This window comes from Phacochoerus africanus, chromosome 2, assembly GCF_016906955.1.
Source record: "Phacochoerus africanus isolate WHEZ1 chromosome 2, ROS_Pafr_v1, whole genome shotgun sequence".
NCBI lineage: Eukaryota > Metazoa > Chordata > Mammalia > Artiodactyla > Suidae > Phacochoerus > Phacochoerus africanus.
Window position 1 is genome coordinate 205,999,210 of NC_062545.1, and position 20,983 is coordinate 206,020,192.

Sequence of the window (20,983 nt, forward strand, 5' to 3'; positions counted from 1 at the left end):
TAAGGCATAATGTTAAAAACAGCAAAAGTTACAGAGAGAGGATTCTAAAAGCAGCAAGAGGAAAAGAAAGAGTTAATTATAAGGGAACCCCAATAGGGCTATCAGCTGATTTTTCTACAGAAACACTACAGGCCAGAAGAGAATAGCAAGATATATTCAAAGTTCTAAAAGGGAAAAATTTTCAGCCTTAAGTACTCTACCCAGTAAGAATATCATTTAAAATAGAAGGAGAAATAAAGAATTTCTCCAACAAACAAAAGCTAAAAAAGTATAGCAATACTAAACATATTCTAAAAGAAACACTGCAAGGGCTCCTCTAAATAAAAAAGAAGAAATAGGATGGAGGAAATCATAATTGGAAAGCAATACCTTAAATAAGCCAGTATATAGATCTAAAAGGAGAAAAAAAACCCTATTGTAAAAGCAAAGATAAACACAGGGAACAGCAAAAGGACAACCATGAAGATGTCAAAAAAGGACTTCAAAATCACAAAATGTGGGGAAGGAAAGTAAGAAAATCTAGACTCTTTTTTGAATGTCTTTGAGCCTATATAACTGTCAGGCTAAATCAAGCAGATATAGGAAGGGATTAACATACTTCAAAAACAGGGAAACCACAAATCAAAACCAAACATTACATTCACAAAAACTAAAAAGAAGAGGGCATGAGCATAAAATAAAAGGAAATCATCCAATCAAAAAAAGGAAAGAGTAAAGGAGAAACAGAATCAACTAGAAAACAAGGTTTAAAATGGCAGTAAATACATATTTATCAATAATAACCTTAAATATCAATGGACAGAATGCTCCAATCAAAAGACATAGAGTGGCAGATTGGATAAAAAAGCAAGATACTACAATATGCTGTGTTCAAGAGGCTCACTTTAGGGCAAAGGTCACTTATAAATTGAAAGTGATGGGATGGAAAAGATAGTCCATGTGAATGGAAAAGATAGGAAAGCAGGAGTATTTTCATATCAGACAAAATATACTTTAAAATGAAGGCCATAAAGAAAGACAAATAAGCTCACTATTTAATGATAAAAGCATCCATTCAAAAAGAGGATATTACAATCATTAATATATATGTCCCAAATATAGGAGCACCCAGTATATACAGCAAATACTAACAGACATAAAAGGAGAAACTGATGGGAATACAATCATAGTGGGAAACTTTAACACCACACCCACATCAATGGACAGATCCTCTAGAAAGAAAATCAATAGGGCAAGAGAGATCCTAAATGACCCAATAGAAAAGTTAGCCTTCATTGACATTTTCAAGACATTACATCCAAAGAAATCAGAATATACAATCTTTTCATGCACATGGAACATTCTCAAGGATTGACCACATACTGGGGCACAAAACTAACCTCAACAAATTTAAGAGTAAAGCAATTATTTCATGTAACTTCTCTGACCACAATGGTGGGAAACTAGAAATCAACCACAGGAAAATAAATGAGGAAAAACTGACTACATGGAGACTAAACAACATGCTACTAAAGAACCAATGGGTCAATGAGGAAATCAAATGGGAAAATAAAAAATACCTTGAGACAATGATAATGAAAACACAACCATTCAAAATCTATGGGATACCACAAAAGCAGTATTGGAGGGAAGTTCACGGCAATACAGGTCTTCCTCAAAAAAAAAAAAAAAAAAAGAAAGAAAGAAAAAAAAAGAAAAATCTCAAACAAAAACCTAGCAGGAGGGATAACTCTCCCTGACTTCAGGCAATGTTACAAAGCCACAGTCATCAAGACAGTGTGGTACTGGTTCCAAAACAGACATATAGACCAATGCAACAGAACAGAGAACCCAGAAATAAGCCCAGACACTTATGGTCAATTAATCTTTGACAAAGGAGGCAAAAATATAAAATGGGAAAAAGACAGTCTTTTCAGTAAGTGATGCTGGGAAAACTGGACAGCCACATGGAATCAATGAAACTGGAACACACCCTCACACCAAGCACAAAAATAAACTCAAAATGTCTTAAAGACCTAAATGCAAGACAAGACACCATCAAACACCTAGAAGAGAACATAGGCAAAACATTATCTGACATCAACCTTACAAACATTTTCTCGAGTCAGTCTCCTAAGGCAACAGAAATAAAAGCAAAAACAAATCAATGGGACCTAATAAAACTGACAAGTTTTTTTGCACAGAAAAGGAAACCATAAAAAAAAAAACAACAAAAAGACAACCTACGGAATGGGAGAAAATAATTTCAAATGACGCAACTCACAAGGGCTTACTCTCTAAAATATACAAACAACTTATACAACTTAACAGCAAAAAAACCTAACAACCCAACTGATAAATGGGCAAAAGTCCTGAATAGACATTTCTCCAAAGAGGATGTATGGATGGCCAAAAGGCACATGAAAAAATACTCAGCATCACTGATTATTAGTGAAAAGCAAATCAAAACTACTGTGAGGTACCACATCATACCAGTCAGAACAGCCATCATTAATAAGTCCACAAATAACAAATGCTGGAGAGGGTGTGGAGAAAAGGGAGCCTCCTACACTGTTGGTGGGGGTATAAATTTGTACAACCACTATGGGAAACAGTATGGAGGTACCTCAGAAAACTAAATATAGTTTACCGTATGATCCAGCAATCCCACTCTTGGGAATATATATTCCTTGTAAAAGATACATGCACCCATATGTTCACTGCAGCACTATTCACAATAGCCAAGATATGGAAAAAACCTAAATGTCCATTGACAGATGAATGGATTAAGAAGATGTGGTATATATACACAGTGGAATTCTACTCAGCCATAAAAAAGAACAAAATAATGCCATTTGCAGTAACATGGATGGAACTAGAGACTTTTATGCTAAGTGAAGTCAGTCAGAAAGAGAAAGACAAATACCATATGATATCACTTATATCTGGAATCTAATATATGGCATGAATGAATTTTTTTTTTTTTTTTGCCATTTCTTGGGCCGCTCCCACGGCATGTGGAGGTTCCCAGGCTAGGGGTCAAATCGGAGCTGTAGCTGCCAGCCTATGCCAGAGCCACAGCAACACGGGATCCGAACCACTTCTGCAACCTACACCACAGCTCAAGGCAATGCTGGATCGTTAACCCACTGAGCAAGGGCAGGGATCGAACCCGCAACCTCATGGTTCCTAGTCGGATTCGTTAACCACTGCGCCACGACGGGAACTCCATGAATGAACCTTTCCACAGAAAAGAAACCCATGGACTAGGAGAACAGCCTTGTGGTTGCCAAAGGGGAGGGGGAGGGAATGGGATGGACTGGAAATCTGGGGTTAATAGATACAAACCATGGCATTTGGAAGGGATAAGCAATGAGAGCTTGCTGTATAGCACTGGAAACTATATCTAGTCACTTATGATGGAGCATGATGGAGGATAATGTGAGAAAAAGAATGTATGTGTATGTGAGACTGGGTCACTTTGCTGTACAGTACAAAACTTACCAAACACTGTAAACCACCTATAACAGAAAAAATAGAAAACATTAAAAAAAAGCAGATATTAAGAAGAAAAATATCAATTCAACAACTTAACCCACTACCTAAAAGAATTAGAAAAAGAAAAACAAAGCCTAAAGTCAGCAGAAGGAAGGAAATCCTAAAAATCAGAGGGGAAATCAATAAAAGATTCAAAAAGCATTAGAAAAAAAATCAATAGGACCAAGACCTGGTTCTTGGAAAGGATAAAGAAAATTGACAAACCTCTGGCCAGACTCACCAAGAAGAGGAGAGAAACAACTCAAACTAAATGAGAAAGGAGGAATCTCAATGGATCCTGCAGAAATACAAAAAGCCATAAGAGAATGCTATGGACAATTATGTGTCAGCCAATTTGACAATCTAGAATAAATGAACCACTTTCTAGAGACTTGCAGACCACCAAAACTGAATAAGAAGAAATATATCATTTGAACAGACTGATCATGAAAAATGAAATTGAATATGTAATAAAAACACTCTCTACAAATAAAAGTATAGGACCAGATGGCTTCACAGGCAATTCTACCAAATGATGCAAATGACAAGGGTTTAATCTCTAATATATAAACAACTTATACAACTCAACAGCAAAAAAAACCAATAACCATCAGAAAGGGAAACTAAGCAAACAATCCATTTATAATTATACCAAAGTTACCTAGGAATAAATTTCATGGAAATGAAAGATCTATAGACTGAAAACTAGAAGAGGTTAATGAAAAAAACTGAAGATGACACAAATAAATGGAGATATTTTGTGCTCGTGGATTGAAATTATCAATTTGTTAAAGTGCCCATGCTACTCAAAGCAATCTACAGATTCACTACCATTCCTATCAAAATTACAATGGCATTTTTCTCAGAAGAAACAATCCTAAAACCTGTGTGGACCACAAATAACTCCAAACAAACAAAGAAACCTTGATTGATTGATTTTCTTTTTAGGGCTGCACCTGTGGCATATGGAAGTTCCCTGGCTAGAGGTCAAATGAGAACTACAGCAGCTGACCTATGCCACAGCCACAACAATGCCAGATCTGAGCTGCATCTGCAACCTTTACCACAGCTCATGTTAATACTGGATCCTTAACCCACTGAACGAGGCTAGGAATTGAACCCGCATCCTCATGCATACTTGTTGCGTTTGTTACTGCTGAGCCACAACAGGAACTACCCAAAGCAAACTTTAGAAAGAATAAAAAAGCAGAAGGCATCACACTCCCTGATTTCAAACCATATTACAAAGCTATAGTAATCAACACAGTATAGTTTTGCATAAAAACAGACACACAGATCAGTAGAACAAAATAGAGAGCTCAGAAACACAGGCATATAGAGTCAACTAACTCACCACAAAGGATCCAAGAATATACAGTAGGGAAAGGACAGTTTCTTCAATAAATGTTGGGAATAAATCTTTAAAGCCACATGCAAAAGAATGACATTGGATCACTACCTTTCACCCAACAACAAAAAAATTAACTCAAAATGGATTAAAGATTTTGAACAGAAGACCTGCAACTGGAAAACTAGAAGAAAATGTAGGTGGAAAGCCCTTTGACATTGATCTTGGCAATGATTTTTTTTTTTAAAGCAAAAACAAGTGGGACTCCATCAAACTAAAAAGCTTCTGCACAGCAAAGAAAATCTTCAACAAAATGAACAGGCAGTTTACTGAATGGGAAAAAAATATTTGCAAGTCTTATATCTAATAAGGGTTTATCTAAAACATATAAAGAACTCATCTAACTCAATAGGGAAAAAAATCCAATTTAAAAAGGGCAGAGGAGATGAATAGACATTTTTTTCAAAGAAGAAACAAATGGTCCATAGGTACATGAAAAATATACTCAACTTGACTAATAATCAGGAAAATTCAAATCAAAACCACAGTGAGATATCACCTCACTCCTGTTGGAATGGCTATTATCAGAAAGACAGATATAACAAGTTTTAGGATGTGGAGAAAAGTGAACTCTTGTCAACTGTTGGTGGGAATGTAAGTGGGTGCAGCCACTTTGATAAACAGTATGCAGAAGCCTCAAAAAATTAAAAATAGAATCTCATATGAACCAGCTATACCACTTCTGGATATTTACCTGAAGAAAATGAAAACAGCTAATTTGAAAAGACATGCGCACCCAAAATCACCACAGCATTATTTATAACAGCCAAGATATGGAGACAACCTAAGTGCCCTCAGTGGATGAAATGATAAAGAAAATGTGGTATGTATGTATACACACACACACATGCACACAGAAATATCAATCAGCCATAAAAAAGACTAAGTCTTGCCATTTGTAGCAACACTTATGGACCTGAGGGCATCATGCTAAGTAAAATACGTCAAAGACAAATACCATATGGTCTCACTTATATGTGGAATCTAAACAAAACCAAAAAACAAAATAAATATGGAGAACAGACTGGTGCTTGCCATAGGCAGGAGGGGGCGGTGGGAGAGGTGGGAGTGGGTGGGTGAAATAATGAAGCGGTCAAAAGGTTGACATTTCAAGTTATAAAATAAATCATGGAGATGTAATATATAACAGGATGACTATAGTTAATAATCCTATATTGCACATTTTGAAGATGAATAGATCTTAGTTCTCATCACAGGAAGACTTTTTTTGCTATGGTGAAGGATATTAATTAGATTTATTGTGGTGGTCATTTTGAAATGTATACAATTCATTATGTTGTACACCTGAAACTAATATAATGATATGTCAATTATACCTCAATTAAAACTTCAACACCCTAAGGTCTACTCCAGACCTGCTATTTGAGAATTCGCAAGTTTAACAAGATCCACAGGTGATTCACATTAAAGCTTGAGCCATACTTGCCTAGAAAGTTTTAGAAGAGGAGTTTGAGAGTGTTTTAGAGGAAGGAAGGGGGAAAGACTTATTTCTCTGTCTTTTAGGAAAAATAATCACTTAGAATGATCAATGTGCACGTCTATGCCCTTGAGTGACCTCAGTGATACAATGCAGAAACATCTCCCAGGTGTATCCAGGTCTGTTCCCAATTGTAATTTCAGAAAGGGCCAATAAGCCTTGAGGACCTAGAAGCAGAGCTGCCTTGGGCTCAGTGAGAGCTATCGGCAGTGGACTTTTCCAGGTAAGAGAAAGATGATATCCCCCAGGAGTGGGAGCATAGGGGAGCTCATGCCCCTTTGATTATGAAGCACATATATTAGGTCGCTGGAATTAAGCAGGGTTTGGTAGAGGCCCGGCAAAGGAGCCGCTGGCTGAGCATGTTGATTGGCCAGTCTTGAGCATTTTTTCCAGACTCACCTGGGACATAAATGACTTATATGTCACAAATGAATTCTGTGACCACATTTCCCCCAAATAACATTGCATCTTCATTAGAGATGGTCCCAGCATATTAATGGGAAGTTCCAAGTGATTGTTTTCCAAAGAACACACTTCAAGGTGGGGATGGAGCAATACAAATGCAGTCATGTGTAGACACCAGTTCCAATAAGTTCAAGTTGCTAACTGTCCCCAAACATTTGGCCACATTATTTAATACAGTTACACAAAGAATTAAGAGCCTTGTGGTTGCTTTGGGATGTTCTCACCAGCCAAGCTTAATGGTATGTTTCAGACACCAACCAATCAGAAACTATGCCTGACTATGTCGTCCTACCCATTAGCCCCAGTCTCTGACAAACCGTAACAGCTCTCATCACATGGTTGGTGGGTAATCAACTGATTATCAGTCCTGGCTGGCAGCTCTTTAAGAGGCTTAGTAGGACTCTGGGAGGTTTTTGACACAGACTTTGGGAGAAACAGTATATACAATTATATCATTTTCCCCACCCACCACACCAGATTTGTGTGTGTGTGTGTGTGTGCTTGTGCATGTGCCAACATTCTGAAACAGACAAGGGGTCAGATGAGTAGGACAACTATTCTCTGTCTAGAGGCTCTGTTTACCTGCACTGAGGAAAGCCTAGGCCTCTAGTTATAACAGGAGTTCCTGACTTGTGCCCAGTCCCACCTGGCCCAGAAATGATGACAGCAATGAGGCCACTCCTGGCACCCCACAGCCCTGGGCTGCTCTGTCATGGCCAGGTGTGTGTCACTGCTCAGGTTTGCTCTTCCCTGAAGAGTCCTCAGTTTGTGTTGGCTTTTCTTCTAAGTCAGAACTAAACATCAAGTTTCCTCTCCAAGTGGAGAGTCACTGTGGTTCCTCCCCACATCCAGCTGAGCCCCTATTTTGGAGCTCTAATGAGCTAACCTGGGACTTTTTGGCTAACCTCCAGCAGAGAACCAAGAAAGGAGTTGTTGGTATCCAGCTAGGCTTCAACTCTTGGCTTGGAACACTGGTTCACTACTCTGGCTTTACATCAGCATCATCTGGGTGGGATGGAGGTGGGGCTTCTAAAACATGCCCATTTTGGGTCCCACCCCTGAGAAAATGACTTAGAATCGCTGGAGAAACTTTAAAAGACTTTGTCCAGGCTGCACCTCCCAGAGGTGCTCTCTGCAACCCAGCTGAGAACCCTGGGTCTAAACCAACACTGCAACTCCCAGACGGCTCTCATCAGAACTTTACATCCCCAGCTCCTGCACAGCTGCTGAGAAAAGGTGGCCACAGAGAAAATGAGTCTCAAGGAGTCACTGAGGGTCTGATGCTGGTCTGAGAAAAGGAAGACCTCAGAGTGGAGGGAAATCAAAAGGAAAGTGTAAGGGTGTGGGAGGTGTGTTAGTGTTATTGAAGAATGGTCAAACACTTGGGGCTTTAGGAAGGGTCCAGAGCAGGGTTAGCTGATTGACAGATGGGAATGTGAAAGGTCGATAATCACAGAGGATGTGGCAGTGGTGCCATTTTACTTCCTATTGTGGCAGAACTATACCTTCAGAATATATTTCAGATAAAGCCCTCTCACCTTGAGGAATCTAAAAAAATGTGATACAAATGTACTTATTTACAAAAGAGAAATAGATTCACAGACAAAAATCATGGTTACCAGAGGGGAAAGCATGGGGGAGAGGGATAAAGCATGGGGGAGAGGGATAAGCATGGGATTTGGGATTAAGAGATACAGACTATTATATGTAAAATAGATACATAACAAGGACCCACTGTATAGCACAGGGAACTATATATTCAATGTCTTGTAATAACCCCTAAGAGAAAAGAATCTGAAAAAGAATATACGTATGTATGTGTGTGTGTGTGTGTAACTGTATACATAAAACTGAGTCACTTTGCTGTACACCTGAAACACTGCAAATCAATTATACTTCAATAAAAAATAAAAATTAAAAAAGCTCTCTCACCTGGCCCCAGCTGGAGAAGGCCCACTCCACACATAGCTGTTGGTTACAGGCCTGGGTGTCCACTGGCCGTTTGGCGAGCTGTGTGCACATGTCATTGGACATAGGAGTGGAGATCCCAGAAGCTTTCAGCTTCTGGCAGGTCACCCGGCGGGTCTGGACACCTCCCCCACAGCTCCGGGTACAGGCGGACCAGGAAGTCACCATCCACCTGGAAGGAGGAAGAAGAGTCAGGGGAAAGGGTCAAGACACAAGGAGGGGAATGATGTCAGCATCCTCCTGTTCTCACCACACAGCAGATAACTGGAAGGTTCCATCTCCTTTCATGGTACACACTTGGGGTGCTGGGCTGAAAATGCATCCCTCTCAAGATACTGACCTTAAATCCCTGGAAATTGTGAATGTTACCTTATTTGGACAAAGGGTCTTCACAGATAAAGTAAAATAATTTGAGGTGAGATTATGCTGCATTAACTGGGTGAGCATCTATCCAGGACATGATCATGTAAATCCTATCATGTGTCCTTGTGGGAGAAAGGCAGAGGGAGATCTGACATAGCAGAGGAGATAGTGGGACCATAGAGGTGGAGGCTGAAGTGATGTGGCCACAAGCCAAGGGACCCCTAGAGCCACCAGAAGTTGCAAGGGTAGAGGAACCGATTCTCTCCTAGTGCCTTTGGAGGAAGTGCAGCATAACCTGCTGATACCTTAATTTTAGACTTCTGGCCTCCAGAACTGTAAGAGAATACATTTCTGTTGTTTTAAGCCATCATGTTTGTGTAACTTGTTATGGCAGCCACAGAAAACAAATACCCTTTGGGCATTACATAAGGAACAGCATCTTGAAAGAGTTTTCTGGAGATCAGTTGCTTGATCTTAACCTTGGCGCTCAAAACAGTGAGCTTGCAGATGCAACACTCTGGGGGAGACAGTCCTTTAGCTGGTTATGCTGCACTGTGGCTCTGGTACTTCCTAGAGGCACCCAAGTGTGGGGCAGAGAAGGCGCAGTTTCCTAGCAAAGCCAGATCCAAGCCTGGAGCACCTCCTGACCCTGGCAGTCTGAGTCTCAGTTAAGCCAGGTTTTGTCTGCTGGTACTCACTGTTTTTTCTACCCTGCTATAACCCACGTCTCATTTAATTTTGTTTAATCCCTCAGAAACCTACAAAGTTTCTTCAAGTTTTCTGGAGCAATTTCCCACCTCCGGGAGTGGGAAATTGCTCCAGTCCATAGGCCTTACACCTCTTAGGGCTGCATATGTGGTGAAAGTAAGTTGTTTTCAGAATGTGAGGTTCCAACTGCAGTTTGGATCCTCACAAGTGAGACTGCCCAGGGCTGTGACATATGGCTTTTCTCATAAAGCCAAGCTGTCAGCTGGGAAACACTCTGAAATCCTTGGTCCGTATACAAATGTGGAGGCTTCTCTTGGGATGTTTGAACCCTGGGCTAGTTCTCAAAGATGAGGGGAAGGGACTGCAGTTTGGGAAAGAGTGAGAAAAGATTTGGTGCTTTCCAGCCATTTTCTTCAATCAAGAGAAAACATTCTTTAGTTTTACTGCCTAGAAAAAAATTTATCTACACGAAGTGGTTGAAACAGCTATTGGGGTCAAAGCGGGACTTCCCAGTACTGTTCAAAAAGACGACCAGGGTGACATGAGTTTGTGTGCAAAGAACAGGGCTAATGTGCCCAGGGGGCTTGGTGAGGAAACCAGTCAGAGGTGAGCCTGTGTCCACTTCCTAGTTCAGTAGTGGCACATCTGGCTTTCGGGAGAGGCCAGGGCCAGGGAACAAATTCTTCCTGAATGTGGATCTGTGACTTATTTAGTTTGGTGGAACGTCCCTGCTCCACTCACCCCAGAGAGAGATGACTGCGTGCAGATTTCCACCCGGCAGGAGCTGAGCCATTTAGGAAACAGGCAGAAGGTGTTATAAAGCCCCCTGGGGCACTGAAACCCAAGCAGACCCAGCCATTATCTCATTTGCAGAAGTAAATGAGGCTGATTGACTCTGACCATCACCACAGTGAATCAAAAAGTCCCTGGCATGTCCAAGACCTCTTCTTCATTTCACACAGTTTGGCAAGGGCAGTCTTCCAGCCTCTCGTATCCCTGGTGAATGTCAGGCCTGCCTTTCAATCAAGTTTTATTTCCAGATATACATTTCAGCAATTTTTCAGGAGCTGGGGTGGGGGCTTTGAGAAAGGAGAGGTCCAGGCTCTATTACAGTTCAGGAAGGGTATAAAAGGACATTAATCATTCCCGTGGAAACCTTCCCGTCAGCAAGTCAAACTGCTGATATTAATGAGTGTGTTTCATATTTCATTGAGGCTCTCCTTGGTTTCAGCTGCTTCTTATGACTCAGCTGGCAAAACACAAAGCAGTTGCCTAAGTAGTGGGTGAACGTCCCACAGATAGGTAGTGAAAGGGCGTTTCAGGAGCCAGCCAGTGCCCCCCATCCCTCAGCTCAGGGCACCATGCTGCTGCCAACTAAAACCCATCCATTATCCCTTTAGCTACTGCCTGAACACTGGGCGTGTGCGTGTGTGTGTGTGTGTGTGTGTGGCACAGTGCTCAGTGGGACTCACAGCTGCTCAAAGTGCAAGGATGGAAGAGGCAGATTGTGAGTGTCATTCTGAGCTACAGGACCCAAATGCAGAGAATATGCCCTTAAACAACACGGGTAGGAACTACACAGGTCTGCTTGTATTCAAATTTCTTTCACTAAATACCTGCTACAGCACCACATCATCTGCGGTTGTGAAACCGCCGATATTTAGGGCTGACTATAAAGTTATAGGTGGATTTTTAACTGCTCAGAGTTGGTGCGCCTAATTTCTGCCTTGTTCAAGGATCAACTGTAAACCAAAAGCTGAGGTAGCTATGGGAAATGGAAATTTATATCAGCTTTAGCAGGATGCAACCCTTTGTAGGAGGGAGGATAAGATTTCCTCAACTAAATTGGAGTACTGATTAGCACAGGTATTTACAGTTAGGAGAAATGAGAGGGGTGGGGGTACAGGCTAGTCCTCACTAGCCACTAAGCACTTCAACTGCAAAAATATTTCTGCTCTTACAAACCACCTGAGGAACCAGCTTCTCACTTCAGGAGGGGAGCTCTCTTTTTCCAGGCCTGGGATGCTCCTGGTCCCTGAACAGACCCCTGCAGACCCTTGGGAAACCTGGGAAAGCTTTAGCTGGCTCAATGGTGAGGGAACCAATAGCCAGGAAAGGAGGCTTATCCTGTGGTGGAGAGGTTGGTGGGTCTGCACTGATAGGACAGGGCAGCTCCTTGGATGTCAGGCCCCTTACCTGCACTCAGCATCTCTCACTCTCAGAGTGCCAGACAAGGGCTGGTCATGAACTTAGCTAAAAGTCCAGGCCTATCGTGGGGAGTGGGCAGCTTGAGCCAGCATCCAGGGCACTCACCGGGAAGGGCAGTCTCTTCGGTTGCAGGCAATGGGCTGCACAGCAGGGCGTGCCTTCCCCGCGCAGTGAGTGGGGTTGACTTCTGTGCTGTTCAGGAGACACCGCAGGCGGGGCTGCTGAACACCCCTGTTACCACAGGAGGCCGAGCAGGTTGCCAGTCTATCCACAGACCACCAGTAATCTGTCACAGAAGGAGGATCAGAGGTGAAGAGGAGATAGCTTCAATGCCCATGCTATTCCTTCAGAGCAGCGTAGGGTGGGGTGGGTATGTGGGCAAGAGATGCTGTTATGAATGAAGCTCTGTCTCCATTCCCAACCTATCTAAGGAAGGCCTTGGTTGGCTCATCCATAAAGTGAGTACAATAGCCCTTACCTCATCACACTACTATGAGGACTGGGTATAAGAAATCATAGGACACACAGCACTTAATCAGTGGCTGTAGCTCTTGTATTTTCAAACCTATTTCCTAAAGTAGTTTTTTTTCTTTCTATTAGTTTACAGTGACTTTACTTTTCAACAATGGTATAGAAAGATATCAGAGCTACTTAACAGTCACATTTAAAAGTATATATATGAGTTGGACATTGTACTCGTTAAAGAAAAACAGCATATTCAGAAGAGCATTTATGGGAGATGATGACGTCAGATAGGCAGTTTTCTTTGGATTTTCTCTTTGGGGGTCTGGGACTCACTAGTAGGAAAGCTGTTAAAAATAACTGTGGGCTGGTAAATTTTGAGTGCTTATTTGCAAAGTTGTGTGTTATACATTTTGCAGATAGGTACTGCTTCTGGTTTTCAGCAGAGGATGGCTGGCTGGCAAAAAATGGAACATTTACTTTCCTATTTGGAAAAGCAAATGGTGGGGGAAGATGTTTAAGGGGGAAAGCCCATGTGCTCAGAAAAACCTCCCTCCTTATGTGCTAAACTGGCACAAATGGTCTCTTCCCAGGAATCCTCCATTTTAAGATGCATGTAGTAGAATTTAGCTTTTCCTGCAAGTATCATGCGCAGGCCACAGGTAGAACCAGTCTATGGAAAACTTAAAAGCATCACTTTAGTTCCTGTAACAAAGCTAGTTTGGATCCCTCTCCCACTGTTTTGGGCTCATTCACTACCCTTTCTTGGGGCAGTGCCCAACCCAAGTCTCTGACCTGCCCGTGTGCCTGGAAAGTTAATGTGTGAGTCTGCTTTGTGGTCAGGCCATGGGGAAGGTGCTTGGAAAGCACTTAGCATGTGACTGCAATTGAACACTCTCATGGATGATTGGCAAGTCCTGGCACAAGCCCCTATTCTCCAGGGCAGGGGCAGTAACCAAGTGGTTCCGATAAAGAGGTAATTTTAGGCCAACGCAAGAGAGGAAACTTGCATTTTGACAGGCAGCTGTGTGTGCGTGTATGCACATGTGCACACACACATGCACACACTCTCTACTAATAAACCAGCATAAGGGAAATACATTGCTTTGCTATTTGGTGGTATCCTTGTGGTCCTGAGCAGAAGCCACATGACAAGCAGAAGCGCCCATTTATGAAAGTGGCACTGACTTTTCCAGGTTCTGCCGAGATGGGGCCTGGTGGCTCTTCTGAAGAGCCATGGTGTGGCAACACTGTTGGGCTTCAGTTTTCATGCTTTAGGAACCACTGGAGATCAGACATCACTTTGTTCTTCTAGATAATCCCAAGTAGATTGTCCTGTTCAGGAAGCAAGCCTGGCACCCAATGCCTTAAGGGTTTCTTACCTTGGATCACTAAAGAGGCTTTCTGAACAAGCATTCCGGCCTCATTCTGAGCAAGGCAGCTGAATTCCCCTTGAGACCCTCCACTGAGATTTGCAATTTGGAGAATCTGTCCAGCTGCCAAGATATGATGCATCAGTCCTGTGACATTGGCAATTGGCCGGCCACTGTGGAACCAGGTGATATTGGGAGTAGGGTAACCTTTGATGGGGCAGCCTAGAAGGACAGGAGAGGAGAAGTAAGTAATACAGCCAAAAAGGACACATTCCTGACCAGCTGTTTGATGGTTTCCATGGATCTTGAGGCCATATATATGATGTGGCTTGCCCAGGGCATTTTTCTTATGCTTCTCATTTCCAAGCAAACAGGAGATATACTTACTCTCTGAGATTCTGGGAGGGTGACTGTTATTCATTCAATTAAATAAAAATTCCTGGGGAACACAAAGTGCCTATTTATGTCTATGCCCCTATAATAACTTTTAAAAGATGAAGCAATTAAGATTTACTCATTGAACACTTTCTCAATTTAATTAGTTCCTATGCCAATTTTATAGTAAAATAAATCACTTCAAATGCAATGAGTTGGGAAAAACCCACATAGTATATAATAACATTTGAGAAGAATTAAACTTTAATTGGTAAAAATCTGATGTCTGCCTCCATTTTACTCTTTATGTGATTTTCAAGCCAAAATTTTTCAACAGAGACTAGGAAAACAATTTTAAACACTGATCTCATTTTTCTGTAAGTCAAGAGCCTTGGACTTCTGACAACCAAGCCTGCATTGGAAAATACAAAGTTATACTTATTTACATAGTCATTGAACATATTTTGCTACATTAAAATTCCAAAGTATTATACTGAGATATGGTATCTACACAAGCCTTTGAGGCAAAGAATTAGTAAAATAAACTGATTACAATTGTTAGAGGAAACTCATTCCCTCTAAATTCATATTTGCTGAATTTGCTGTTGTGACCTGAGACACTTAGCTTCAGAGAAAATTTATTTGGAAGATTAAAACATGAGAAAAATCATTCAAAATTAAAGATTCTGGAGGCTTTATCTCAGTTCAGTTAAAAACCTATTTGGTGCCTACTGTTCTGGGGATAGTTAGTTAAGACTATCTTCTCTCTTGCAAGGAGATCACAGCTGGTATGGGATAAAAAAGAGCTCATGAATAAAACTGAGCTGTAAGGCAGAAGGTGAGATCAATGAGACACATAGATGGGCACCTGCATGGATGTGTGTACCTACAGATCAGTACAGAGAAGAGATTTTCTAATGTTGACTTGTTCTGTATTCTGGGGACAGCACTGTTAGAATTTGCATAGGATGGCAGCATTAACACAGGAAAGGTCCTTAGAGATCATCTAGCTTACTGCCAGGGGAGAAAACTGAGGTCCAGAGATCTTAAGAGACCTTCCCAAGATGAAGGGGCAGCGCTTCCATCTGACTCTTGTCTTCTACGCTTTCCCTCATACATACCACCAACTATTTACCTAGGCACCTTGATACCTCCCTTCCTTTGTCTGCTTACTTCCTACAGCCCTTTGCCTTTTTACATTTTCACTGTGGTTGTGTAGGTTGAAGAGGTGGGAACAGACTACTTTGAAGAAAGGCCCTGGAAAAACAGTGCTAAAATCATCCTTAGAAATTTCATTATGGAATATCATGTTACAGGATCCAATTTTTCACTCCTCCCTATGTGGACTCACTTTGCCAGGTAACTTTGTGTTGTCTTCCTATAATGGGTGGACTGTACTTCCCCACATTCTGACTTTAGGTTTGGCCATGTGACTACTCTGCTCAATAAAATGGCCACTAACAAACACTAATAGTGAACAATCTGAAAAGGAAATTAAGAAACAATGCTATTTACAAAAGAATCAAAAACAATAAAATACTTAGAAATAAACTAAGCCAGAGAGGCAAAAGACTTGTAAACTGAAAACTACAAAATACTGCTAAAAAATTAAAAATATAAATGAATGAAAAACTATCTCACATTCATGGGTTGGAAGACAATTTTTTAAAGATGTCAACTATTTTAATAAAAAAAAGATGCATGCAACTTTTTTCATAGCAGCAGTATTTAAAATAGCCAAGACATGGAAGCAACTTAAGTGTCTATGGATAGATGAATAAATAAAGAAGATATGGTACATATATACAATGGAATATTACTCAACCATAGAAAAGACTAAAATAATGCCATTTGCAGCAACATGGATGGACACAGAAATTATCATACTAAGTGAAGTAAGTCACACACAGAGACAAATATTAAATGAGATCACTAATATGTGGAATTTTATAAAAATTATACAAAAGAACTTATTCATAAAACAGAAACAGACTCAAAGATTTCAAAACTAAACTTATGGTTACCAAAGGGGAAATGTGCAGGGGAGGGATAAATTAGGAGGTTGGGATTAATGTAAACACTACTGCATATAAAATAGATAAGTAACCAGGACCTACTGTGCAGTGTAGGGAAACTGACCCAATACTTTGTAATAACCTATATGTTAAAAAATCTGAAAAGGAATGGATATATGTATATGTATAACTGATTCACTTTGCTGTATACCTGAAACTAAGAAAACATTGTTAAGTCAACTATACTCCAGTAAAATTACAAAAAAAGATGTCAATACTCCCCAAAGCAAACCCAATTCAATCACTATCAAAATATTAATGACTTAAAAAATTGTTTTTGAATGAGTAGAAAAATTCATCTTAAAATTTGTATGGAATCTCAAGGGACCCTCAATAGCCACCAAAACATTCTTGCAAAAGAAGAACAAAGTTAGAGGTCTCATACATCCTGATTTCAAAACTTATTACAAAGTTACAGTAATCAAAACAACATGGGACTGGAATAAAGACTGACATGCAGACTAGTAGAATACAAAGAGAACCCAGAAATAAGTTCTCAAATATATGGCCAAATAATTTTCAACATGAGTGCCAAGACCATGTAATGGGGAAAGGATAGTTCTTTTTTTTAAATTTTAAGTGAGAATTGCAACTTTTAAAAAATTTTTATTTATTTATTTATTTTTGCTTTTTAGGAATTCCCAGGCTAGGGGTCAAATTGGAGCTATAGCTGCCGGCCTATGCCACAGTCACAGCAATGCAGGATCTGAGCTGCGTCTGTGACCTACACCACAGCTCACAGCAACACCAGATCTTTAACCCACTGAGCAAGGCCAGGGATCAAACCTGCAACCTTATGGTTCTTGGTTGGATTCATTTCCGCTATGCCATGATGAGAACTCCAAGGATAGTCTTTTCATCAGATAAATGGTACTGGGAAAATTGGATATCTACATGCAAAAAATGATGTTGGATCCTTACTACACCATACACAAGAATTACGGATTTAGGACCTAAACATAAGAGTTAAAAGTATAAAACTCTTAGAAGAAAACATAGGGAAAAGCTTCATAATATTCGAATTGGCAGTGATTTCTTAGATATGACACTAAAAGCACAGGCAACAGAAGAGAAAAAAATTAGAGAAACTGGATATCATCAAAGTTAAAAGCTATTGTGTATCAAAGGACACTAATGCTCATACCCATTAAGTAGGAGAAAATATTTACAAATGATATATCTGATAGATTAATATCCAGAATACATAAAGAATTCCTACAACAAAAACAGCCAAATTAAAAAATGAGCAAAACATTCAACTAGACATTTCTCAAATATATGTAAATGATTAATAAACACATGAAAAGATGTTCAGTATCACTAACTGCTATAGAAATGTAAATCACAACCTCAATGAGATACCATTTTATATCCTTTAGGATGGGCTACTTAAAAAATAAAGAAAAAAGAGATTAACTAGAATTGGTGAAGATATACATGGAGCCACTATTGAAAATGATATCAAGTTTTCTAAAAGGATTAAATATAATAAAATATAGATTTACTATATGATGCAGAAATTCCATTTCTGATTACATACTTAAAGATCTGAAAACAAAGACTTGAATAGATATTTTTTTACCAATGGTCACGACAGCATTATTCATGGTAGCCAAAAGGGAGAAACAACCCAAATGTCCATCAGTGGATGGGTGGATAAACAAAATGTGATTTGTATGTATGTTGGAATATTATTCAGCCTTAAAAAGGAATAAAATTCTGCTATGTGTGACAACATGGATTATACTTGAAAAAATTAAGTGAAGGAAGCCAGAAAAAAAGACAAATATTGTATGATTCTCCTTATATCAGATATCTAGCACAGTCAAATTCATAGAAACAGAAAGTAGAATAGTAGTTACCAGGGGCTGGGGGAAGGAGGGTATGGTGAATTATTATTTAATGCATATAAGTTTCAGTTTAGGATGATGAAAAAGTTCTGGAGATAGATAGTGTGAGGTCGTACACCAATGAGAATGCAATTAATGCTACTGAACTGTACACTTAAAAATGATTAAAATAGTAAATTCCATGTTAAGCATATTTTACCATAACAAAAGAGAAGAGGTTGTAGATGGGCAGGTGTACCAGTTTTAATTCCAGACCTCAAGAGACCTTGTGAGTTATTGCCTGTGCTCTTGTGTCTCTGCCGTCATTGTAGAAGAACATGCTTGGACCAGCCTAATGATCCCAAGGGGAGGATGAAAGAAATGAGAACAGTCAAGTCACTCCACCCAAACCCTGTTTAGATCAGCTGAACTAAGATCGGTAAGAAAAAATGATTGTTATTTTAAGCTACTGAGTCTTGGGTTTATTTAATTTATTTATTTTTATTTTAAAATTTTTTTATTATAGTTGATATGCAATGATTTGTCAAATTCTGTTGTACAACAAAGTGACCCAATCACATATATTTCCCTGGGCTGTATGTTAGGATCCCATTGCCCATCCATTCCAGGTATAATGAATAGTTTGCATCCAAAAAACCCCCAAATGCCCACCCAACCCACTCCTTCCCTTTTTCCTCTGGGAATCCCAGGTCTGCTCTTCTTGGGTTTATTATAATGCAGCCCTCTTTTTTTCCAGGGGAAGTGTGGGTGTGGGGGGATAGGTAACAATACACTCAGGGAATAGAGGCTTCCAGATCTCCTTGGCTCAGGCAGCTAAGGCTTCTATTTCAGTGGAGTTTCCACCTGGGTGCTAACCTGGCTCTCACCTGAGCAAGCTCCCCACATGCTTCTGGTGGCATTTAGGCTTCTATCTGCCATGAGGTCCATGGTGGTTACTCTGCATTCTTGCTATGAAATAGGAGTGGGAATGGCCTTGGGGAGGGGTGTATAGAAATCCATCCACTGGGAATCTCCAGGGACAAGCAGCACACACTCTCTCTAATCCCAAAGGTAGTCTGGAGCCAGATGAGGGTTCCCTTTTATAAGAGGCAGGAAAGCTGTATGTTTATTTAGCAAACAGCATGATTTCAAAAGTGGAGCTTGAAATAGGTACAGCTTTTCAGACTTACTGAAATAGACAAATATGTCTTCCTCTCATATCTGCTTTAAAGAAAAAAAAAAGATGTCATATGCTGTTGAGATGCTGGCTCCATGAATCATTTTGTGTGGACAGAGACCTGATGAGGCAGACTTGATTACAAATTGAAAAGTAAGAATCTTGCTATTCCCAAGGAGACAGGTGATATGTGGCTAGGGCCTTTCTCATATTTATTCCTAATCTTTTCCAGCTCCATCAGGATTGATTTTCAGAGAGACTATTTAGGAAGGAAAAGGAGTGGTAGCAGCCATAGTCTGTTTTCTATAGCTGAAAAAGTATCTAGAAGCCAGAAATCTTAGCTAATGTAGAGGGATATTTGCATAACAATTACATTCAAAATCCTCCCTCTCTCCTGAAATCAGAAGTCATAGGGAATAGCCAAGATACCTCTCTTAAACCACCTGGGTCTTGGATTGGACATATTTCCATGACCTTCTACCCTGGGTCTCTTGGTGAAGCATGAGAGCTGCCATGGATGTGGAATTCTTGAAACTCAACTTGAGAAAGACTCTTGAGGAACAGAGACTAAGACTTTAGGTTTTTGAGAGGTTGCTTTCATAGTGATGCCTCTCATTCTGAAACCAATCAGGGTGAAGATCTGTTTGGCAGAACTTTCTTTAAGAAAAAGCAGTTTTGTTACTTTCAAATGCAGTTACACAGATACGTGACTCTCAAATAAAGCTCTAGAGTTTTTAAAATTTATTTTTATTAGAGTACAGTTGATTTACAGTGTTGTGTCAATTTCTTCCATATAGCACAGTGACCCAGTCATGTGTATGTGTGTGTGTATAGATATATATATATATATTTTCCCCTTATACTAGCTTCTATCATGTTCTATCCCAAGAGACTGTATATAGTTTCCTATGTTGTAAAATAAGCTACTGCACCCCTATATTCACTGCAGCACTATTTACAATAGCCGAGACATGGAGACAACCTCAATGTTGTTTAGGTTGACAGATGAATGGATTAAGAAGATGTGGTACATATATACAATGGAATACTACTCAGCCATAAAAAGAGATCTCTAGATTTTGATAGGGTTCTCTGGCTTCTGTTTTCTAATATATAAATGAGAGCTTTTGATTTAGTCCGTACTTTTCAAATTGATGTTCTCTGGGACTCTAAGGTTTTGCACAGGTATGGGGGTGGAGGGAGGACCCTCATAGGGAATCTGCATAGATTTAGGGTCTCCATCCCAAATTCAATTACAGCAGAATTATATATCTGGATTATGCATAAGAATATTCTTTCATTGATAACAAGTGAAGTAGATGATTTTTAAAGTACTTTTAGGTTCCAAGATTTCTCTACATCATGTCAAGCTCATTATCCTCACCCCTCTTCTTTTTTACTCCTCTTCTTCCCAAGTAGCCAAGCGTAAGAGGCAAAGAAGACTTAGTCAATCTATATTGCTTAGATCAATATGTAGTGAAATTGAACTCTGCTGATGAAAGGCTCCTGGAAGAGAAGTTATACAGGGAGGTTATTTATCATTAAGGTAAGCAAAGAC

At 40.0% G+C, this 20,983-nt stretch overlaps 1 protein-coding gene across 1 annotated transcript in view; it reads right to left on the reverse strand.

The window, feature by feature from the left end:
* Positions 1 to 20,983, reverse strand: part of ADAMTSL1 (ADAMTS like 1) — a 452,838-nt gene that overhangs the window by 30,295 nt on the left and 401,560 nt on the right. The window contains exons 24-26 of the mRNA XM_047767602.1: positions 13,979 to 14,191; positions 12,240 to 12,420; positions 8,820 to 9,027 (exon numbers count right to left, since the gene is read on the reverse strand). Of these exons, the coding sequence (XP_047623558.1) occupies positions 8,820 to 9,027; positions 12,240 to 12,420; positions 13,979 to 14,191 (602 nt within the window). The remainder of the gene's footprint in view (positions 1 to 8,819; positions 9,028 to 12,239; positions 12,421 to 13,978; positions 14,192 to 20,983) is intronic.